Genomic DNA, 22,292 nt, shown 5'->3' with positions numbered 1-22,292 from the left:
CAAAGACAGCAGTGTCATTCTCAGAGCCTCATTTTTCTTTATCATTGCTGATGCTGTGTGAACAATTTTATGCTGAGGAAGTGGGTACAAACAGCCAGGCTGCTCAGGCACTTTACAGGAGAGGTCGGGTCAAGATTACCAACTGATCTCTGAAATGCTCCCGGTGAAAAAAATGTTATCACAGGCAGCAGATTAAAAACAAAAGGACGCTGTCTGGATGGAAAATTATACGGAAAATGTGATGTTTTGACCATGAGGTCATTGAAAATGTTTTTGTTTCATAATCCCTAGGCCGCCCCAAAATGTATTCACACAGGAAGTGTTTTTGATATCAGTCAGTTCACTTGTATTTTATAAAAATATGAATTCACACAGACAATGGTGGGGGGATAAAATCTACAAATTAATGTTTCCTTCCTGTCTACTTTTCATGAAACCTTCCTGTCTTTAATATTTAGTTGTTCTTTCCTCTCAGCGCCTCAGAGGCTCAATTCTAGCATTTATAGTGGAATTCCAGGGAAAATAAATTGTATTTTTGGTGTTTGAACAAATTACATTTGCAAATTATATTTTTTCCATGCCTTTAAGTATTATATGATAGTTTTAACATTCAAGAAAACACGGAGAAACAATGGAACTGAAGAAAAATATTAGGAAAAATATCTAATTGAGATTATATAGATGTAAAATGCAATTGCAACAGGATTCACAGTATCAGAGGGAATGATTTCAATTACTTGTGCAGCCAGAATTTAGAGTTTCCCAACACAGGACACTATTACTTATTATTAAAAAAATCCATTAGCCTCCACTGTTTTGTAGCAGAGGCAGAGATGTCAGAAGATGGAAGACAGATATCTCTAAACCTGGACAAATAAACCCAAAATTATCTTAATGCCGAGATATTACTACAGGATATCTTTTTTTTATTCTAATTTGTAAAAACTGACTCTATAACCAACTGGTGAAGACATCACAGCCAATATATCAGCGCTGCCAGAGTAAGAGGAGGTGATTAAAGCCATGCCCTGTGGTAAAAGATGACTGATGACTTGTTTTTGTGCAGCTCACCCATCTGCTGCTCCACTCTTATTTCAGGAAAATGAGCAACCAGTGAGACTATGAGTGCACGCGATACATTTTTATAATCCGTTTTTTACCTTCATGCATAAACTAGACTCTTCAAAGTCGAGTGTTCTCCGGAGTCTTATAGGGTAGATCAATTTGAGCAATATCAGAGCACAGGAAAAGTGCAAACAATACAGTGAGGCAGTAATTACAGCGGTGGGAGGAGCGTCTCCAGATCGCTCCACAGGCTCCGGGCTGTTCCTCAGTGCAGCTATGTGGTTTTACAGGGTGGGAGAATCTGCACCCATTTTTTTGGCTTATTAGGGAATCATATCAGGCTGAACAACAACGGCTTCTTGTTCTCTTTTCTCGTTCTCAGGAAAGGCACTTTCCCAGTTCCTCGTTATTTATATCAGCCGGGATAAATGGAGGTGAAATGTCTGGCGCCCGGCCAGCGGACAGGACAACTCCAGTCAATGACATCTCCAGTGTTTGTTACAATCAAGTCATTAAAATTTCATAACCTGAGTGCCTCTTTGTGTCATACAGAGAAACCTGCAAGCGTACACGCATCATCGGAGGAACCGTTTTTTTCCTGCTGAACATGAGAGGGGTTGGAGAAAAAAAAAAAAAAAAAAGAAGAAGAGGAGGAGCACAGCGTCTGGTAGTTATTCCCGCTAACCCATCAGAGACAGCGAGGGATGAGGGATGATGGGAGGAATGTCTTTATTTCGTCTCTGGCAACTGCTGGTGATGGATCGTAACCAATTGTTCCATTTGGCAGCCAGTCAAGGGAGGCCAACAAAACCGCCCGGCCCCCCCCCCCCCTCCTCCTCTGCAGCGGGTGAAATAGGAGAATTGATTGAGGGAGTAAAAAATTCCTCAGCACATTATTTTAAATAATCTCGTGTGAGTGAGTGATGGCTGTAGGGCAGAGGGAGGCGAGCTCCTCTTGGTCGTGTCAAACACAGAAGGCCAGCGCTGCCCTGCAGGTCTGACCACCATTTCTTATCTGAGGAGGGTAAAAAAAAGAAAGAAAAAAAAGCACAAAGCATCCCGGCAATCCTAACTCAGGGCAGGATCAGTTCCCGCACTCTGTTTCTGAGTCAAACATTCAGCTATGAAGGAAAATTAGATAGCGGTTTTTAACCCATTGACGCCGGGAAAGCATTACCGCATTTCTACCATTAAAACCTGTTGGAGCCATGTTGCGTCACTCTACCATTAAGGCCGGGACAGCGGATATGTCATTTTGTACTATTTGTATTTTTTTCCACCTATTTTCGGTCTCTTGGCCAATGAAATGCATCAGAATCATGATCAGAATACACACGCAAAAGCCACGGGGATGAGCTCTCAAATACTTTTTGAATTTCATTTTTATCTGCTACAGAGGCTGAAAAATCTGTTATTTAGTAGGTGTTGAATTTCCAGAAAAACTTCAGGTTTTAGGGGGTCATTTGGAAATTGCCCAGAGGTTTTCCAGGCATTTTTTTCCAGGCACTTTATGCCTTAATGGGTTAAAGGAACAGTTGCATACACATTTCTGGAAAATGGTTATTTGCTCACTTGTGGAGAGTCAGATTAGAAGATTGATACCACTCTCCCATCTTACTGTTGTATTAGTTTTTAAAAAGTAACATTTACACATTAAAATGTCTCAAAACGACTGGGCCTGTATTATATATCTTGTTATGTTGTGTACTTAAATGATCCCAAACTCGGAGGAAAACACCAGATGATACGTCAGACAATGTCACAAAATTATACTCTAAACAGTATTGCAGTATTTATCATTATTTTTGATCAACTGTTGCCATTTTGCAAAGTGTTTATAACCGTTTGACAGATGATACCTGCTTGTAGTGTGGTCAAAAATGCATATTAATAATATCTAACATAGATACATATTTGTTGGCATTTAACCTTTTTAAAAACATTTTTTTATTATTATTTATTATTGAATTACTACTTACTTTGTAATCTGCGGAAAAGATGCAATTTCTTGCATACACTTTTTAAAGTCCTTATACTTATGATAATGTGATGCTGATGTGCCAAAAGATTTAGTATCTCCTGGTTTGTGAAACCTTAATCTAAATCTTAAAGTACATTTCTACTAAATGCTCCAAGGCCCTCATTTTAACAACTCTCCTCCTCCAATTTATTAAATATTTCCGACTTTATTCTTGTCATTTATTAATTGTTTTCGACTTCATACTCATAATTAATTCAATATTTACGACTCTAAACTCGTAATTATTTTTTTTTTTCTAAACGTGGCCCTCATACTCCTCGTAGACTTAAGAGTAAAATAAAAAGAAAAAAAAAATGTTTGTTTACTTATTTCAATATGAGTAAAATGTACACAGATGATACCTGCTTGTAGTGTGGTCAAAAATGCATATTGATAATATCTAACATACATACATATTTGTTGGCATTTAACCTTTTTAAAAACATTTTTTTATTATTATTTATTATTGAATTACTACTTACTTTGTCTATTGCAGGTTTTATTAATTACATTTATTGGTATTATAGTTCAATATCAATCCATCTTACTACAATGTGCTCCTATGACAAGTGGCTCATGTCAGCTGCCAAGCTTATGTGTACATTATAATGTTACAACAACAACATTAGACACTCATCAAGTTATTTTTAGTATGACTGTTGTAAGTGAAGATAACAGTTCTGGGCTGTCACACGATTCAAATGGCCACATAACGTCAGCGACAGCAGCTGTGTGGGTAGTCGACTCATCTTCTGCTGAGGTAGCAAGTAAATGTTATGTTAGCCAACGCAATCGTCAATAAACGTGACTAAACAACACACGAGTAAAACTTTTAGACATGAACATGAGTCACATCAGATAGATTTTCATTGGATTTTTTTTAAAGCAATGAAGGCAACAACTCCTATAATCCCACACACTACTTCACAACGTCATCAGAAGTTACATACTGTGTGATTAAATTCATGTCTATAGCCAGAAAATGGTTAGCATAGCATAAAGGATGTGAACAGTTGAAAACAGCTTCTGTTCAAAGGTAAAAAAATCTTCCTACCATTTAACATGGGGAAAGAAATACACCTAAAAACCTATTTATTCTCCTTGGTGTTCAGTCCCAGCTAGGCAAGAATCCTTGGCTTTCTTTTACTTTACCCTTTTATTATTATTTTCTATCTGTTTTTGGATTGAGTTTTTATTACTATTTTATTGTTTTACTGTTTTTTAGTATTTTATTGTTTTTATTTATAACTATTTGTGTATGATTTTATTCTATTTTAATAACTGTACAGCACTTTGGTCAACTGAGGTTGTTTTTAAATGTGCTCTATAAATAAACTTTGACTTAACTTGACTTGACACCAGAGATTAGGCACGTTTCCACTACTTTTTGAGTACTTTTTGGAAAGCGGCTGAGTGTTTTGGCTGCCCACTAGTTAGTTCCCCTCGGCCTCTGTTCCCATACAGCAGTAGTTCTCAACCTTTTTTCGAGTCGCAACCCCCAATTTAATATGCATGTTGTCCGCGACCCCCGCTCACTGAACACAATCTCACACGCACAGTTCAGATCACCCAAAAAAGAAACAAAATGACCAAAAGAGACACAAAATGACCAAAAAAGACACAAAATGACAAAAAAAGACACAAAATGACCAAAAAAAAGACACAAATTGACCACAAAATGACCAAAAACGACACAAAATTACCAAAAAAAAAGACACAAAATGACAAAAAAAAAACACAATTACCAAAAAAAGACATTAAATGACCAAAAAGACTAAAATACATGAACACTTTAACACAGTGGAGACAGAGCTGACTTCCAAAATGATTTGGAGACCCCCAGAAATCAGTGCTTTTAAAGTACTTTGTGATTTTACACCTTTTCTTGCTTCAGTTTTTATTATGTAAAGTGTCTGAGCACCTTTTAAAGTTCTATACAAATAAAATGTATTATTATTAGCTTATTATCACATAAAATAACAGAAAATATATAATGGGTTGATTAGTGATCTTTAGAGTTGCTGGGAGTCAGATTTGTTACCTTTAAACAAAGGCAGGCTAGCTAGTCCCTCCTGTTTCCAGTCAGTTTTTATGCTAAGCTAAGCTAACTAGCTGCTGGCCATAGCTCTGGACCTAAGACACATTAATGTATTGACCTTCTCACTCTAACTCTAATGCATATTAATTGGACCATTTACATAACACCTGCAGTTAATGATATGATAAAAGAAAAATGGGATAGTTTTGGTAGGCAGATTTGTTGATTTGCCTGCCTTGCCTGCTCACTTGCCTGTCTTGTTTTTAGTTAATTTATTTTCAGATTTTGTATTTTATTTATTTACTACTTATTTACTACTATTTACTACTACTTTTTTTTATGACCTCCATCATGTCTGCTTTGTTTGATGTTCGTTTGTATGTTGTAAAAATGAAAAGATAATAAAAACTGAATTATTAAAAAAAAAAAGAATAAATGACATGCTGCATGTTCTCCAGTCATGCTCACATACCTGGCGATATATCCTGAAAGAGCGACTTCCATATTGTGTACTGTAAGGGCCCCATGTACTTGGATGTCGGGAAGTCTTCATACGTCAGATTGGTCTCATGTATCTTCCCTTTAATCCTGAGACAGAAAAAAAACAGATCAATAACAGTCTAAATCCAATTTGCTGCCCCCCCCAAATAACAGTGCCTCTTGTTCAAACCACAACATCGATGCTTCACATAATAATTCTCCTTTGTGTCTTTGAAATGTGCCATTATTGAAATTAAACTGCTGACAAACTGCTCCATGAATCTCCAGCAACAGAGATGAATGCACCAGTGAGAGGGGGGCTCAGCTCTAACACCATTACAATGTGATTCAACATGAACCTCCACATGAATCACTCAGCGACTCCTACATGGAGCCCAGAGTTCAGACCAGATATTGAGTGGGCTGCTCACCACACTTAGAGCCTGAAAATAACAGAGCAGCGTGTTGGAGAAGGAACTTTGTGCGGAAACATCACGTTATTCGAGGTGTAGTGTCAATAATAATAATAATAATATAGCAGTAGAGAAAGAAAATAAATGACTCTTACAATGTGTCTGGACCATTCAACAGTACAGCATTTGAATGATAATGAGTTTTTTAGTTAAACTATTATTCTGCCAAAGTGTGACTTTTATGACAGATTAGGGCCACAGATTAAAGCCGTAAATATTGAATTAATTACGAGAATAAAGTTGTAAATATTGAATTAATTACGAGAATAAAGTCGAAAATATTGAATTAATTACGAGAATAAAGTCGGAAATATTTCATTAATTACGAGAATAAAGTTGTAAATATTTAATTAATTACGAGAATAAAGTCGTACATAATTGGTAGGCTGTTCTACTTAAAACAGAAGTAGGTCTAAACGAAAAGGCGAGAGTGCAACAGTTAGCAGTTAAGGTTATTGTAATGCTTTAGTGATGCATCCACCGATAGCCGTGCAGTCCACCTGCAGCCATTTCCCGTTCCACAAAAGCAGCGATTTCCTCTAAGTCTGTCTGATTCCTTCCAAGGTTATTATAGTTAACAAAAACTAACAGAACTCAACAAAATAACGAAAACTAAAATTGAAAAAACATTTTCGTTAACTGAAATAAAAATAAAAACAAGAGTTTTTTAAAAAACGATAACTAACTGAAACTGTATTGTGTGGTTACAAAACTAACTAAAACTAACTAAAATTATAGTGAAAATGTCCTTCCTTTTCGTCTTTGTCAACTTTTTTCATACATAATTCAGTGTTTCTATTTCAGCATGCAGGAACACATGGTAAATATGTTTACTGAGACTGGGATGTTTACACTAGAACCAAAATACAAAACACAGAGAACTGTAAGAGTTAATAACCTTATTGGTGCTGAGATGGATAAACCAAAGGAAATGAAGGCACATACCCATTACTAAAAAACTAAAACTAACACTAAAACGAATAAAAACTAAACTAAAACTAAGCATTTTCAAAAACTAAAAACTAAACTAAAACTAGCAAACTCACTCTAAAAACTAACTAAAACTAACTGAATTTGAAAACAAAAATTCACAACGAAATTAAAACTAAAACTAATGAAAAATCCAAAACTATTATAACCTTGGTTCCTTCTGCGGAAAAGATGTAATTTCTTGCATACACTTTTTAAAGTCCTTATACTTATGATAATGTGATGCTGATGTGCCAAAGGATTTAGTATGTCCTTGTTTGTGAAACCTATCTTAAAGTACATTTCTACTAAATGCTCCACGGCCCTCATTTTAACAACTCTCCTCCTCTGATTTTTGAAATATTTCCGACTTTATTCTTGTCATTTATTCATTGTTTTCGACTTCATACTCATAATTGATTCAATATTTACGACTCTAAACTCGTAATAAATGTTTTTTTCTAAACGTGGCCCTAGTACTCGTCGTAGACTTAAGAGTAAAATAAAAAGCAAAAAAAAATGTTTGTTTACTTATTTCAATATGAGTAAAATGTACACAGACGATACCTGCTTGTAGTGTGGTCAAAAATGCATATTGATAATATCTAATATACATACATATTTGTTGGCATTTAACCTTTTTAAAAACATTTTTTTTAAAACTTGGGTCATAAAACTGTTTGTTCTCCTGCTTGCTGCACACACAGGGAGGCATGTCGTATCAGCAGCACCATAAACTACATCAGCTAAAATAAAAAGGGCTAGACTAGACTTTTTTCATCATAAAATGAAATGATGAGTATGAAAACTTCAATAGAAGCTTTGAGTGTTAAAAAAAAAAAAAAACGACATTCAGCACAGCCCCAGTATTGTGTAAAAGATAACATAATGTTTTATTCTGTCACTCTCGCAAGCAAGCTCCATTTTCAACATCATTAATCTGCTCTAAGATATTAAACTGTTCAATTAAATCGTCCTCAAGTACCCCTCGCAGATTAAACACTACAGCTGGTTTATTTCAGGCCTAATACACCATCTGTTCGGGGATTATCTGATGCTGTTGCTCAAATCTGTACTCCAAAAATGTAAGCAACCTTATGTTTGGCACCAGCTGAACACACATTTGGCAAGTATTTTCATTTAAATTTACAGTAAACTGAATATTTGATGCAAGACTTTAAGAGTTGATCAAAAAGTTTCTGTGTTAACCATTTTTTTTCTTGTTTTACTGCAGGAATGATACTGGCGATGCACCTCTCTGATGTGACGGCGACTCCTTCCAGGAAGTCGTGGCGGCCCGTCTCGTTGAGGCGCTCCTGCAGGATCTGGATGCCCTCCTTGACGTCGCGCAGCTGCTGGCTGTAGCGCTGGATCTTGTGCTCGATGTCGGCCAGCTTCCGGGCCGTGTCCATCTCCAGCTCCTCCAGCATGCTCTTCTGACGCTCGCGCAAGAAGCGGTGAAGGCGCTCGAAAGCGTCACCGATGGTTGCACGCAGACTCTTAGCTGAGGACTGCAAAAAGAAAAAGGCATTATCAGAATCAGAATCACTTTATTAGTCCCTTGAAGGGAGATTTGTTTTGCAGCAGGACACACAAGACAAGGTACACAATGATACAAGACAAGTTACACAACGATAATATAATAAGACCCAACTAGAAAATTTCCTCTGGGGAAATTTTGAAAGGGCCACGGGGGCTACTGCCGGTGTGTGTACACACGGTGTGTGCGTGCGTGTGTGGTGTTGGTGGCACATCTTTGCGTCTTACGCCCAAACTATAACTCTGACAGCTTTACCAGAGGATTGTGAGTGAGAAGACAAATTTTCCTACATTTCTATGTAAAAATTATTTCTGTAGAGTGGAATTTGCGGCCTGGAGCGCAGTTTCCAAATTTATTTTTTGACAGTTTTACCTCTCCCTCTATACTCTGAGCGATGACATCACACACTCTGACACGAACATTCCGTGCAATACACACCCATTATAATCTCAGCTCTTGCCCCGAGGCCCTAATAAAAGTGTAATAAAACACAGTCAAAGAAACGCCATACACATATAAAATCACTGACACATGTTCATTACAGAGCTAATACCCCTAAATGGAGAGATAATACCTGATATAGGCAAAAAGTGCAATGTGCAGATGTGCAAGAAGCAGACTTGTGAAGATGAGCAATTTGAGGGCTAATTTCTATTTTTTTTTAGATTATTTTTTTGGCATTTTTCATGCTTTATTGAAAGTGATAGTTAGAAAGGGGGAGACAGAGGGGAGGACATGCGGCAAAGGCAGCTCTGGTCGGATTCGAACCCGGCTCCGCCGCAGCAAGGACTCAGCCTTGATGGTAAGCGCTCTACCAGTGTGAGCCACCGGGACGCCCCATGGGCTAATTTCTATTAGTTAAATAAATGTCAGATGGTATAAATGAGACCTGGAGTCTTTTAGTCCTCCACCTAGGGGCCCTAAGACTCAAATTCATTCTGAAGAAGGTGATCAGGACAATCCATGATGGCGTTATCCTTCCTCATAACGCCTTCCTGCCCACTTCCTGAGTTTATTACAGGACTATTAGTTATTAGTTATAGGAGAAATGTTTACATGGTTATTGTGTTTACTAGCTAAATAACATTACTAAGATGCACTTTATGTTTATCAAAGAAAGCCTATTTGACACGTTCTCTGGCTGATATATTGTTTGCCATGCCTTATTGAACATTGTTATATGCAGATTGTGTTATTAGAAATAACATAAAAAGGGGGGAGATGTCATGAATGGTTTCATTTGTGAGGTGATGTGGACGTTCACGACAGTCTTACGACAGTGACACTTTACCGTAGCAGGGACGTTTTGCGGGCATAAGAGAAACCCCACGCTTGCTGTATGTTGATCGCTATAAGCTGTATGTTCAGAGCTGAGAATAAAGCCGAGTAAAAGAGAAAGCCTTCCCTCGATCATTCTACACCTTCCAGCAGTACTGACCAGCCTACCAAGGTGATTCTTGTTGGACAAGTTCAGGTTTCCAAACCATGCAACAATACAAAAGGTTAAAAAAGATTCAATAAAACTTCTGTAGAAGAGAGTCATCATCTCAGAGGAGACATGGAAGGTCCTCATTTCCCTTAAAAAGAACAGTCTCTGCTGGACTTTACTTAAAAAGAAAACAACCAGGCTATTTATAGCTGCCATTACAGGACTGTGAAATGGACTTTGTACGGCAGTTAGCTGCGTCTGTTGAGTGTTTCAGTCACAATTACCTGACTCTTAATTAGACAAGGGTGGGTAATTCAAGGGCTTACAAAGTGCTCTAAATTGTGTTAATATTACATTAACATTCATTCATTGATTCAGCTTGCAAATGTATCGATTTTAAGTGGCTCTGGAGGAACAATGTGTGTACAACCTTCCACTGAGGGAATCAAGTTTTACCCCGTTTTAGTACAGAGAAACAAACAAGAGTATACTGTAACAGAAATAAGCCAAAAAGACGAGCAGGACGAGGTCACAGAGGACTTCCTCTGATTGACTAGATGGAAATACTGGTCTGTTCCTATATGTTAAAGAGACATCCTATATAAACTAAAACCAGACCAATATGGGATTTTTGAGACAGATGCGGATACTGATTTTAAAGGGGGAAAATTCATCAATAACCAATATGGTGGCCCGTATAGTAATTTTTTGAGCTGGAATGAAAATTGACCTTTTTTATGTGGATTGTGCAGCAACTTTTTTCCCTCTCAAATGTACCCAGAGATCTACTTTCTCCAACAACAGTCAACATTTATACAATAACAATATTTACCAACAATACAAACAATGTATTACATTGTCAGACAATTCTATGAATGATAACTGAGAAAATAAAGAATAAACGGGACTAAAATAATTAGCTAAATAAACATCATTGCTGTCAGTGTGTTATTAAAAAAATGAATTACAAAACGAAAAGCTAACACCATTTCTAAATAACACCAAGGAACATTTTGTGCATTATACATTGTGTAAAAAAATGTTTTCAAAATGGCAGACAGCATATACACTGATAGCCCATCACAATATCTGTCAACAGATATATCTGTCAGGCTCTAATTTAAATTAAAAAGGCACCTCTATCTAGATTCTGTCATAAAGAACAGTAGTTCTCAACCTTTTTGAGTCGCGCCCCCCAATTTAATATGCATGTTGTCCGCGACCCCCGCTCACGGAAAACAATTTCACACGCACAGTTCAGATCACCCAAAAAAGAAACAAAATGACCAAAAAAAGGAAACAAAATGACCAAAAAAGACACAAATTGACCACAAAATGATCAAAAAAGACACAAAATGACCAAACAAGACACAAATTGACCACAAAATTATCAAAAAAAGACACAAAATGACTAAAAAAAAGACACAAATTGACCACAAAATTATCAAAAAAAGACACAAAATGACTAAAAAAGACACAAATTGACCACAAAATTATCAAAAAAATACACAAAATGACTAAAAGAGACACAAAATTATCAAAAAATGACACAAAATGACCAAATAACACACAAAATGACCAAAAAAAGACATTAAGTGACCAAAAAGACTAAAACACATTAACACATGAACACGTGGAGACAGAGCTGACTTCCAAAATGATTTGGCGACCCCCAAAAATCATCTCGCGACCCCAATTGGGGTCCCGACCCCAAGGTTGAGGATAGCTGATGGTTACTGGGTTGGTGTTATTCTTTTACGCCATGAAGTTCTTTACTGTATTTTTGCATTTTATATGTATATATGTGTGTGTTTCTTAACATGCATTTGTATGTAGCATAAAATAACTTGTATTTAGAGATGGCTTCTCTGTAGCTCAGTCTGATTAAAAGCTTGAAACACCACTTGTGGATGTGCAAGTAAATTGCACATAAGGGAGCCACAGTGTGAGGACCTTTGCTTATGTTTTTATATATGTTCGCAACGGACCTCCTGCCAGTGAAGACAGCTGATTACAAGGCTGCGACCAGGCAGAGAAGCTGAAGTTTACGAGCAGTTTGCAGGCGGTGGCAGACCGGGAGCTGAAGGCCTGAAAAAACTGATTTGTTGCTTAAAAAAGGAAAAAACTGGAAGCTGGACATCAAAGAGAATGAATCATGTGAGTGTCAGAGAGACGGAAGACGTGAAAAACGCAGTAAAAGTCGCAGGAGCCTTTCAATTAGACGCCTCTGACACCGGACTTCATTCAAACATTTTGTCTGTCTTTAACATCGTCATCACTTTGTGTTTGTACACTGATTCAAATTAAAAATAAAAATCTGCCCATCAAAGAGCTGCTCAGAACAAGAGAAAGTTATTGAACCACAGTGAAATTGATCTACAGAAGAATTTTAGATGAATCTATTTTCTCTGCTGGGAACTTCAACCGCTCCTCTGATCTCCTCAGGATTTAGGAGCTGTGATCTGAGGTTTAATTACACTCGGCTAAAAATTCAATCAATCTCCTTCAAACAGCAGCAGTGTTGCTCCTGTGCTCTCACAGACCAGGGGCAGGTATTCTCACTGCCTGTGGGAAAACTTTTCAGATGATTGTTCCTCTCCGAGCATGAGAGCTGTGACATTAAGGTAGGCTGCATGGCGGCCCTCCTGCCTAGTTAAGAGTTGAGACTGATGGTGTGGAGGAGGAGGAGGACGGCTGCAGCAGCCCACCGATCATTCTCACAGTGACGCGTCTGCTGCTTGGGCCCAGCAGGCTGTGATGGCGCTGAGAGGGTGTTTGCAGCCCTGAGAGACAGGGGGCTGGCTACCTTTCACACAAGCATGTGAACATCAAGCACATCCCCGGTGAGCATGTGAATAGGACACAATGTCCATCCTTCACATGAGCCAAGGTCTCAAATTGAAGCGTAAAGAAATACACATCGAGGTAAAAACGAGAGCCTGGCTGTTGCAGAGATTCCTTCTGAAAAACTCAAAGTCATAAAAGGGCAACTGCACTAATTTTACACTTAAACCCTTGCTGAGGAGCGCAGAATTTAATGTTTTTAACAGGATCTGGTTGGTGCATGGTACATTTTTTTTGGCTACGTTTTAAATGAGACATATAGAATAAAGTGACTAAATAAATAGGCCATCACAACAATGTTCCTTTTTTCAACATAAACTTTCGTAATCTATGATGCATTCAAAGACCGTCGGAAAGTTACAATTTCGATAATGCCCGTTTTTACACATTCTTTCTACGATAAACGGGGAGGGAGGGTCCGGCAGCATCATATCCATATTCAATTGAAATATGCACCTTAACCCATTGACGCCTGAAACGCCTGTAAAACCTCTGGGCGATTTTAAAATAAGCCCCTAAAACCTGAAGTTTTTCTGGAAATTCAACAGAAGTGTCAACGCTTCTACTAAATAATAGATTTTTCAGCCTCTGTAGCAGATAGAAATGAAATTCAAAAAGTATTTGAGAGCTTATACAAATACTACAAAACGACGTAAATGCTTTCCAGGCTTCAATGGGTTAACATAAGTTTAACCGACTCGTATTTCTGATGCCGACTAGCGAGGGTAGCAACGACTGATCATGTACATCCCAACGTTTAACCCATTAAGGCCTAAAACGCCTGGAAAAAAAAATGCTTGTAAAACCTCTGGGCGATTCAGAAAGAACCCCCTAAAACCTGAAGTTTTTCTGGAAATTCAACAGAAGATTTTTCAGCCTCTGTAGCAGATAGAAATTAAATTCAAAAAGTATTTGAGAGCTTATACCCGTGGCTTTCATGAGAAGTTGAGTTTATTTGTCCAAACCTTCAATAAAGTTTTTTAAAAAATTAACAAACTCAGCAAATGTTACATTTGACTGAATGGAAAAGTCCAATGTTGCATTGCGACCCTCCCGCATGTATTCTGATCATGATTCTGATGCATTTCATTGGCCAAGAGACCGAAAATAGGTGGAAAAAACTACAAATACTACAAACGACATATCCGCCGTCCCGGCCTTAATGGTAGAATAACACAACAGCGCTCCCGGTTTTAATGGTAGAAATGCGGTAATGCTTTCCCGCCTTAAATGGGTTAACACAACACACTTAAACCTCAGAACAAGCTGTCTGTGGTGGAGTTGCATTGTGGGTAACAACTTTGACAGATTTCAAACGAAGAAGAATGGTGGAATACTCTTAGTCATTGCTTTTAATAGTGTTTTTTTGCTGTTCCTCATGAGTCTGACAGTGGTATAGAAACACTTTTGTGCTTAACAGGTGGAGCAGAAAAATAACTTCAGTCAACTTCAAATTTAGCAAGATGAAGAAATGCTGCAAGACGTTTCATTGTCAGCTACCTTAAATGCATCAGAGATCTATTGTAGTCACAGTGTGGCTCTCTTCCAGGCAGAGCACTCTGCGCAAATGGATGTAAATCTAATGAGATCAGCTCGTTTCCACTGGAGAAGTGGGGGTGGCTAAAAAAGGCCTACATCTCGCAGTCAGAGTGAGTGGATGGACGGCCTGAAACAGACGGGGCTCCGCCTCTCTGGCGGGGAGACAGGCGAGTTGTTGGAGGTGCCCAGGTCCAGACTAAAAACAAGGGGCGACAGGGTCTTCTCAGTAGCAGCCCCCAGACTCTGGACCTGCCTCCCCCTCCACATCCGTGCAGCGCAGTCACTAAATGTTTTAAATCCCACTTAAAAACCCACCTCTTTTCTCTTGCCTTCGATTAAAGTTTTTTTTTTTTTTCCTCTGGCAAGTGCTAGGGAATAGTGTACCCTAGTAATCCCACAGTGCTTTTTAAAAAATCTTCTTTTAATTTATTTTAAATGAAATTTTGTTTTGTTTTTTGTTTTCTTTGTTACCTTTGTCAATTCTGTATTTTATTGCACTTTCTTGCACTTTTATGTGAAGCACTTTGGTGCGGCTCAGCCGTCTGTAAATGCGCTATATAAATAAATCTGACTTGACTTGAGTGGCGCTGTGACGTCACACGGCAGGTACGAAAACAGGAGGAAAAGGAATGTGCACCAAAAATGACAAATAACGCTGACGGCTGTGACAGTTTCTCTGCTCCTGGTCAATAGCGACAATGTCACTCTAGGAGAGAGAAGAGACGTACGTGTGTGTGTGTGTGTGTGTGTGTGTGTGTGTGTGTGTGTGTTCTTGTTCTTCCTACATAGTGAGGACCGGAACACATTTTTAACCAACAGAGTGAGGACATTTTTGCAAAGTGAGGACATTTTGGCCGGTCCTCACTTCTTTAAAGGCTTTTTTGAGATTTCAGACTTTGTTTTAAGGGTTAAAGGTCACATGATGATGATAATTAACTTAAACTGTATTGTGAGGTTACAAAACTAACTAAAATTGTAGTTGAAATGTCTTTCGTCTTTTTCAACTTTTTTCATACATAATGAAGATGGATAAGGCAAGGCTATTACAAAAAACTACAACTAGTAAAAACTAAACTAAAACTAAAGCATTTCACTCTAAAAACTCATAAAAACTAACTGGATTTGAAAACAAAAATTCACAACGAAATTAAAACTAAAAGTGATGAAAAATCCAAAACTACTATAACCTTGCAAAGAATTCACTGTTCCAATGAGGGTCCTCACAAAGATAGAAGTACGTGTGTGTGTGTGTGTGTGTGTGTGTGTGTGTGTGTGTGTGTGTGTGTGTGTGTAGGGTTGAAGGACTGACATATTGAGTGGATGCTCATGGTTTGCTGATTAAAACAAGGTGTCAAGATCAAACAGCTGCTCAATAAACCAATTTTACGTGACGGAATTTAAGTGTCAGTCTGAATCAGTTTGGGGAAAAAAAAAAGATGGATAATCAGCGACTGAACGACGTTTAAACAGGACTCGTCCTCTTTTCCCGCTCATTCACACAAAAACCTGTTTTCCTAAGTGAGTATTCTTGTCTCATTTAGTTGCTTAAGATGCAAGCCTGCGTCTCGTTTGAATAAATATTCACAAGGTCTGTTAACACCGACTTCCGATGCCATTTGTTTGTGTATAATTAATTCCTTGTTAATTAAAAATGGAAATTCTGACAATTATTTTCTTGCTTCTCAGTTGATTGTTCTAAATGCTAGAAATTAATGAAATAGGTCATCACAAAAAAAGTATGTAAAAACATGCAGTCATGATTAATATTATATTTGACAAGGTTTTCCAACAGAAAAAGTAAAAAACGAACTCTGAAAAGGCGCTGGAGGCACTTCTGCTCTTTCTCCCTCACTGAGAAGTTCTGGATCTTGCCCACCATGGCTGCTGGCATGATGTTGGGAGAGCAGAGCAAACCAGCCAAGGAGCTCTGCAGCTGGTAAACTACAGACTGAAAACGTATTTTCAGAGAGCCAGAGAGATTCAGCAATACGCATTTAAGCCTCCAGACTCGGGCGGCGAGGAGTCTGTTGTACATGAAAATCGGTGAAAAGCAAACGTAAACGACAGAACGGCAATTATGTTTAGCATATTTTAGGTTGTTTATGTTTGTTAGCTTGTAACTGGCAGTGACTGACAGTGTTAGTGGTTGTGAAACTAGGGGTGGGCGATATGGCCCTAAAGGAATATCACGATATTTCAGGCTATTTTTGCGTTAACGATATTCTTGACGATATTACGAAATACTTAAAAAGATATAGAAAATGTGATTTTTTTGGTCTGCATAAATAAATAAAAATCTAAAATGTAGTGCGAAGTGCAAATCTCAACAGTTGCCAAATAAAAAAAAATATGTGTACGAGCAAATAATAAAAATAACCATTTAGGGGTTCCGGGGGCATATTTTAATGACATTTTGTAAAGGAAAATAAAGGTTCTTGTATGTTTTATTTAAGGTATCTTATTTTGACGGTCTTCTTGTAAGTTCTGTGGTCTGTTAACACACTGTGCTCTTATTTTGAAAGCTGCATGTGTTGAGCGACAGGGAGTAAGTAGCTTTTTGTGATTAAAACAACTTTAACCACTACATCAAGAAGTAGGAATATTGCCAATATCATGATATGCATTTTTTTAACCCCAAAAAAATATACCGATATTATTGTGAACGATACGATATGGCACACCCTTATGTGAAACACATTTATATCTTCTACAATGTTACTGTGTGTTTTTGCTTTCCGTACAGATTTTAATTGGCTTTCTGAGTAGCGACGTACCTGATCTAGCTGCCTGCTGCAAGTTTGAATCGCAGTTTTGGGGGTTAGCAAAGACATGAACCCCTTCAGTCGAGGAATATAAAAACACGTCTTTAATGACAAACTGCACAGATGCAGGTCAGTCGAGTCAAGGACATTTTTGAGCAGAGGGAGACTTAAATTAAGTGGTTAGTCGAGTGAAATAAATACCATTTCTAATACCAAACTACCAAATATTTTCCAAAAATGTGCATGTTCTGGCTTTACAAATGTGGACATTTGCCAATGTTTTAAATATTCTGTCAAGGTAAAAATAGTATCTTTGGATTTAACACTGTTCATCTAACAAAACAAATAATTTAAAGATGTCACTTTGGGCACTATTTGCTTTTCATTAATTGTGAAAGTAATTGAATAATTGATAGTTAAAAAATCTTCATGTATAAAAAAACTGGAACTTGGAGGCGATTGGAAGTTTTACTTAAAATACAACGATTGATTCTTTAAAAAGGTTGCTGAACTGATCAATTTATCCGTAGACTGTTTAACCAATAGATCTATATATAACAATTAGTGGTGAAACAATAAGTCGGTCAAATGATTGCTTTTAAACTGCAGCATCCAGCAATAACAGCAGACAGTCCCCTGGTTCCAGCTCCTCAAAAGATTTGCTGCTTTTCTGTTTTATGTCATTGTCAACTTCATTTGTGCTTAATAATGTTTGTAGCTTGATATTCTGTGCAAGTTTGACTATTTTTAGCAATAGCAACAAGCTACAACTCTGCTAATCAGAAAGTACTCATTTGCGAACGAATAGACTTTTACTATCGTCTTCCAAAGAGAGGGAGTAAATGTAAGGAAATAAAAGTTTTATACACTGGTGAATTAATTGTGTTATACAGTAAAAATTAACCGATTTGTTTTTTTTCAAAAACTACTTCCTGTTCAAAGACAATGCTTAGTTTTTGTACTTATCATGTCCTACAAATCCAAAATATCAAATATCTAGGAGAAACTAACAATAACTGAACTGATCAATTCATCCGTAGACTGTTTAACCAATAGATCTATATATAACAATTAGTGCTGAAACAATTAGTCGGTCAAATGATTGCTTTTAAACTGCAGTATCCAGTAATAACAGCAGACAGTCCCCTGGTTCCAGCTCCTCAAAAGATTTGCTGCTTTTCTGTTTTATGTCATTGTCAACTGGATGTTTTTCACTGTTAGGGGGGTGAAGAATGACTTCACCTTAGGCTCTGGGACATTTTGAAGGTCTTTTAATGTTGAACACTATTTTTTTGACATTTCCATAAACCATACAGATAGTGAAAATGATTCCAGTTACGGCCGTCCTCGGCTGAGTGATTGCTGCTGGTGCAGCTCTATATACTGTAGGAGAACTGTTTGTGTTTTAAAAGCAGAAATGTTTTGGTACCTTGGTCTCAGTGAGTTGTCTCTGCAGGAGCTGCAGGGCCTCAGTGTGTCCCTTCTCACTGTCCTGCAGGGTGGCCAGCTGCTCCTTCATCTCCCTCTGCAACACAACAAACAACAGGTCAGTAACTAGTAACTGGAACTCAGTGCACCAGAAGAAAACATTCAATTAACCTAAAATGCTTAAAATGCTCCACTCTTCTTTGCTTAAAATAAGATGTCTTAACCCTATAAAGCCAAGTGTATCATATTAGATACAGTTATTTTTGAGACCTCTACATCATCAAAAACTTGATGTATACATGTGTTGAAGATAAACAAACTGAGCAACAACTTGCACAAAAATACCAGATGTAGCAAAAATGATATGCAGGTTCCAATAATGGATCAGTCATTGCTGCATTAAAAAACTTCATATTAGCAGATGTATGATGTTGTGTTATATGGAAAAAATATGTATTTTGCATGTTTGAGGAAAAAGGAAAAGTCAAAGTCTTAATAGGTTAAATATGTTAGGGTTTATATGTTTTTGTTAGTTCGAGAAAAACAAACTGTGAGCAACAAATTGCACAAAAAGACCTGATGTATCAAATATGATACAAATTAGAATTCATATATGCAATTTATTTATTTCTTAAAATTCGTCAGCAGGTTAATAAGCACTCAGTTTTTACAAAAATTGAATTTTCTGGCAATTATTTCATGGTTCAGGCTTTATAGGGTTAAAAACAGATGGTTACATAAAAATATTGTAATATATTTGGCGGACAGATATTATTGCAATCTCATTGCATTTATTTAAATTGTATTATTTGTGTAACAGCTCTCTTTGCTCTGGTTTGAGCCAGCAAAGATTTAAGGCTCAGCTACAAAAACAAGCAAGGCAGATGGAGAGCGAGATATGAAAGAGATAAAATGAAATCTCTGGAGATGTTGGGCTGTGTCAGAGAAAAACTGGGTCTCATCTCTAGTCAGGCACACGCTGGCAGAACCTGCACCACTCAGCCACCTCCAAGTCTCCCCAAGGCAGGAAGGAGGCTCTGCGGGAGCTGGCTGGGACGCCTGCTGTCACGAATGGTGCAGAGTTTTTGTGTACGTCCCATGTGCCAGCAACACCGGCGCACTCGCATTTAGCTTTTACGACAGAAGTGGTTCAGCAGAGTCCCTCCCGTAAGTAGAGACTAGCTTATGCGATTTGTCAGTTGGAAAAAATGGGTCTAAAAGTAGCATAAAACAGCTGCAAATTAAATAGAAACTTTTGAACAAAAAGCATTAAACATGGACGGTTCGTACAGCTTTATAAGAAATGCATGCACCAAATATTCCAGAATCTCTGAGCCTCTAAATTGTTACTAGAAATACATTTGCAAAAAATAAAATTCACAGAACTGCTTTATACTGACAGGAATACATTTATACAGGCACTTTATTTCACCAGCTTTAACTTTGAGTGAATTTTTGACTGTGAATATTTAATGCTTGCTAATTTCCAGAGTAAGAGATAAGAGGACTTATTTAGCTATGAATCAATTATAATAATAATAATAATAATAATACATTTTATTCATACAGTGCTTTACATGGTACTCAAAGTTGCTTTACAGTTAAAACACAGTGAGAATGCAGTTAAAAATAAAAACAAACAGTTAAAATCAACAGCACTGTACTGTAAAACCCAATGTTGCTTGCTTGTCATTATAACTATTTTTTCCTTTTCAATACAAGAAAGGTTTGTGCAAAAAGTCATTTTAACCTAAAATATTGAGTCAAATAGCAAGATTCATTCAGTTAACTCCGTTTTCTTTGTTGTCTTGACATAAAATTATTTTGCAGCATCGACACTCAAATATTTAAGTTGAAACAACAAGTTGGGCTGAATAGTGTGGTCACACATTAAAAGCAGTTCTGAACATGTGGGGGGTTTGTAACTGGATGGATGTTAGCAGCCTCTTATATATTTTTTTGTAATTAATATTATGAGTGATTATAAACATGTTTCTGGTTTACATGAGGGATGTGTAAATGAAACACCAGATTATGTCGGAAATTAAGCATTTTTCAAGGAGTATAATCAAATTCAGTTTTTTTTTCCCATAAATCTCTTAAACAACTTCAAATCAACTCCCATAAAATAAATAGTAGGAAGCTGGCATTTTGGTGGTGATTAGAGTCTTAGATATGTCAAAGATTAGCAACAAAATTGATTTGATTGCATTAGTATTTTTTATGTAGTGCCAAATACTCCATCTGCCGTCCCTCGTGGACAAAAACGTCCATGCACAGTAAAACTGCTATAAAATAAAAATACATCAATTTTTTTTTCCATAAATCTCTTAAACAACTTCAGACTTGTTCAAAACTATCAAACATTAAATCATTTTCAAAAGTTTAACCCTTTATATGCCAGTTTATAAATTCAAAGTTTTCCATAATTTCTTCCAAAAAAAACAAAAAATGATTTTTTCCCCATAAAATAAATAGTAGGATATAATCAAATTCAGCTTAACTTTTATAGACTTTGTACAAACCCTTTACTGTAGGTAAAATGCCAACATGTGTGATGCAGTAAAAAATGGCAGCCTTGCCTTTGGCTTGATTGAGGGGGAAACTGAGAATCCAGACAAAGGAGGTAACCTGGCACAAGCCTCATTTATTTCACCCCCCACCCCCGCTGAGCCAGCCCTGCTGCTGGTCTCACTGCTCATGTAACCTGCGTGTCACACAATGTCACCTCGCCTGAACACCAACTGCGGCAAAAATCCACCAAATGGAACTGTCAGCTTAGCAGGGCTAATAAAACCACCATCACTCAGCTACCGGGGCTGAAATAAATGCAGAGAATAGATCTCCACTGAGAGGAAAATACATAATCATTTAACCAGCTAGTGACAAAGGGGATAAAAAAATAAAAATAAAAATAAAAGGTATGAGCAGAGAGGGAAAAATCAGCCATGCATGCATTAGAAAACATTAGCTCCAAAATTAAAAAAGAGCAAATGTGAGCTGTTGAAGATGAAACATGCTTCCTCTCAAGGACAGAAACAATGGGAAACAATGGTTGGTGCAGAGGGGGAGCGTGACTCTCCATGCTAATGATAGGAGTGCGGCAGGCTCAGCGGGCTCTCCGCCTCATCGCTACACGCTTGTCTGCAGCAGGTCAAAGGCCGCTCCCACACACTGAGATAGACCAACACTGACAGACTGGCAGAGAAAACATGCTCCTGCACTCTGCTGCTGCACATCGTCTGTCTGGCTGGTCGGAGAGGGACACCTTTAACTGGTTGATTGATGCATCAACAGGGACCCACTCACCTCTAAAAAAAAAAAAAAATCAACTGCAGAATCTTTCAATAAGTTTAGATTCAGATTGTCTCGGGGTGTTGCATCATTTTTTTGCATCTACAGTTTGTAACAAACTGCATATGAAATTTACAGAACTGCTTTAAACTGACAGGAATACATTTATATAGGCACTTTATTTTACCAGCTTTAACTTTGACTGAATTTTTGACTGTGGATATTTAATGCTTGCTAATTTAAAAGTAAGAGATAAGAGGACTTATTTAGCTATGAATCAATTATAATAATAATAATAATAATAATAATAGTAATAATAATAATAATAATGATAATAATAATAGTAATAATAATAATAATAATAATAATAATAATGATAATAATGGTAATAATAATAATAATGGTAATAAT

At 37.3% G+C, this 22,292-nt stretch overlaps 1 protein-coding gene across 2 annotated transcripts in view; it reads right to left on the bottom strand.

Moving 5' to 3' along the window:
• trim62.1 (tripartite motif containing 62, tandem duplicate 1) overlaps positions 1–22,292 on the bottom strand; it is a 64,262-nt gene that overhangs the window by 5,063 nt on the left and 36,907 nt on the right. The window contains exons 3-5 of one of the 2 annotated variants that reach the window (XM_059329084.1): positions 18,589–18,684; positions 8,255–8,556; positions 5,596–5,711 (exon numbers count right to left, since the gene is read on the bottom strand). In XM_059329084.1, the coding sequence (XP_059185067.1) occupies positions 5,596–5,711; positions 8,255–8,556; positions 18,589–18,684 (514 nt within the window). The remainder of the gene's footprint in view (positions 1–5,595; positions 5,712–8,254; positions 8,557–18,588; positions 18,685–22,292) is intronic. The other variant, XM_059329085.1, reaches the window with a different exon arrangement.

The sequence above is a fragment of the Centropristis striata genome, chromosome 3 (assembly GCF_030273125.1).
Source record: "Centropristis striata isolate RG_2023a ecotype Rhode Island chromosome 3, C.striata_1.0, whole genome shotgun sequence".
Taxonomy (NCBI): Eukaryota; Metazoa; Chordata; class Actinopteri; order Perciformes; family Serranidae; genus Centropristis; species Centropristis striata.
The sequence above is the reverse complement of the archived record's forward strand: the minus strand, read 5'-3'. Positions and strand labels throughout refer to the sequence as shown.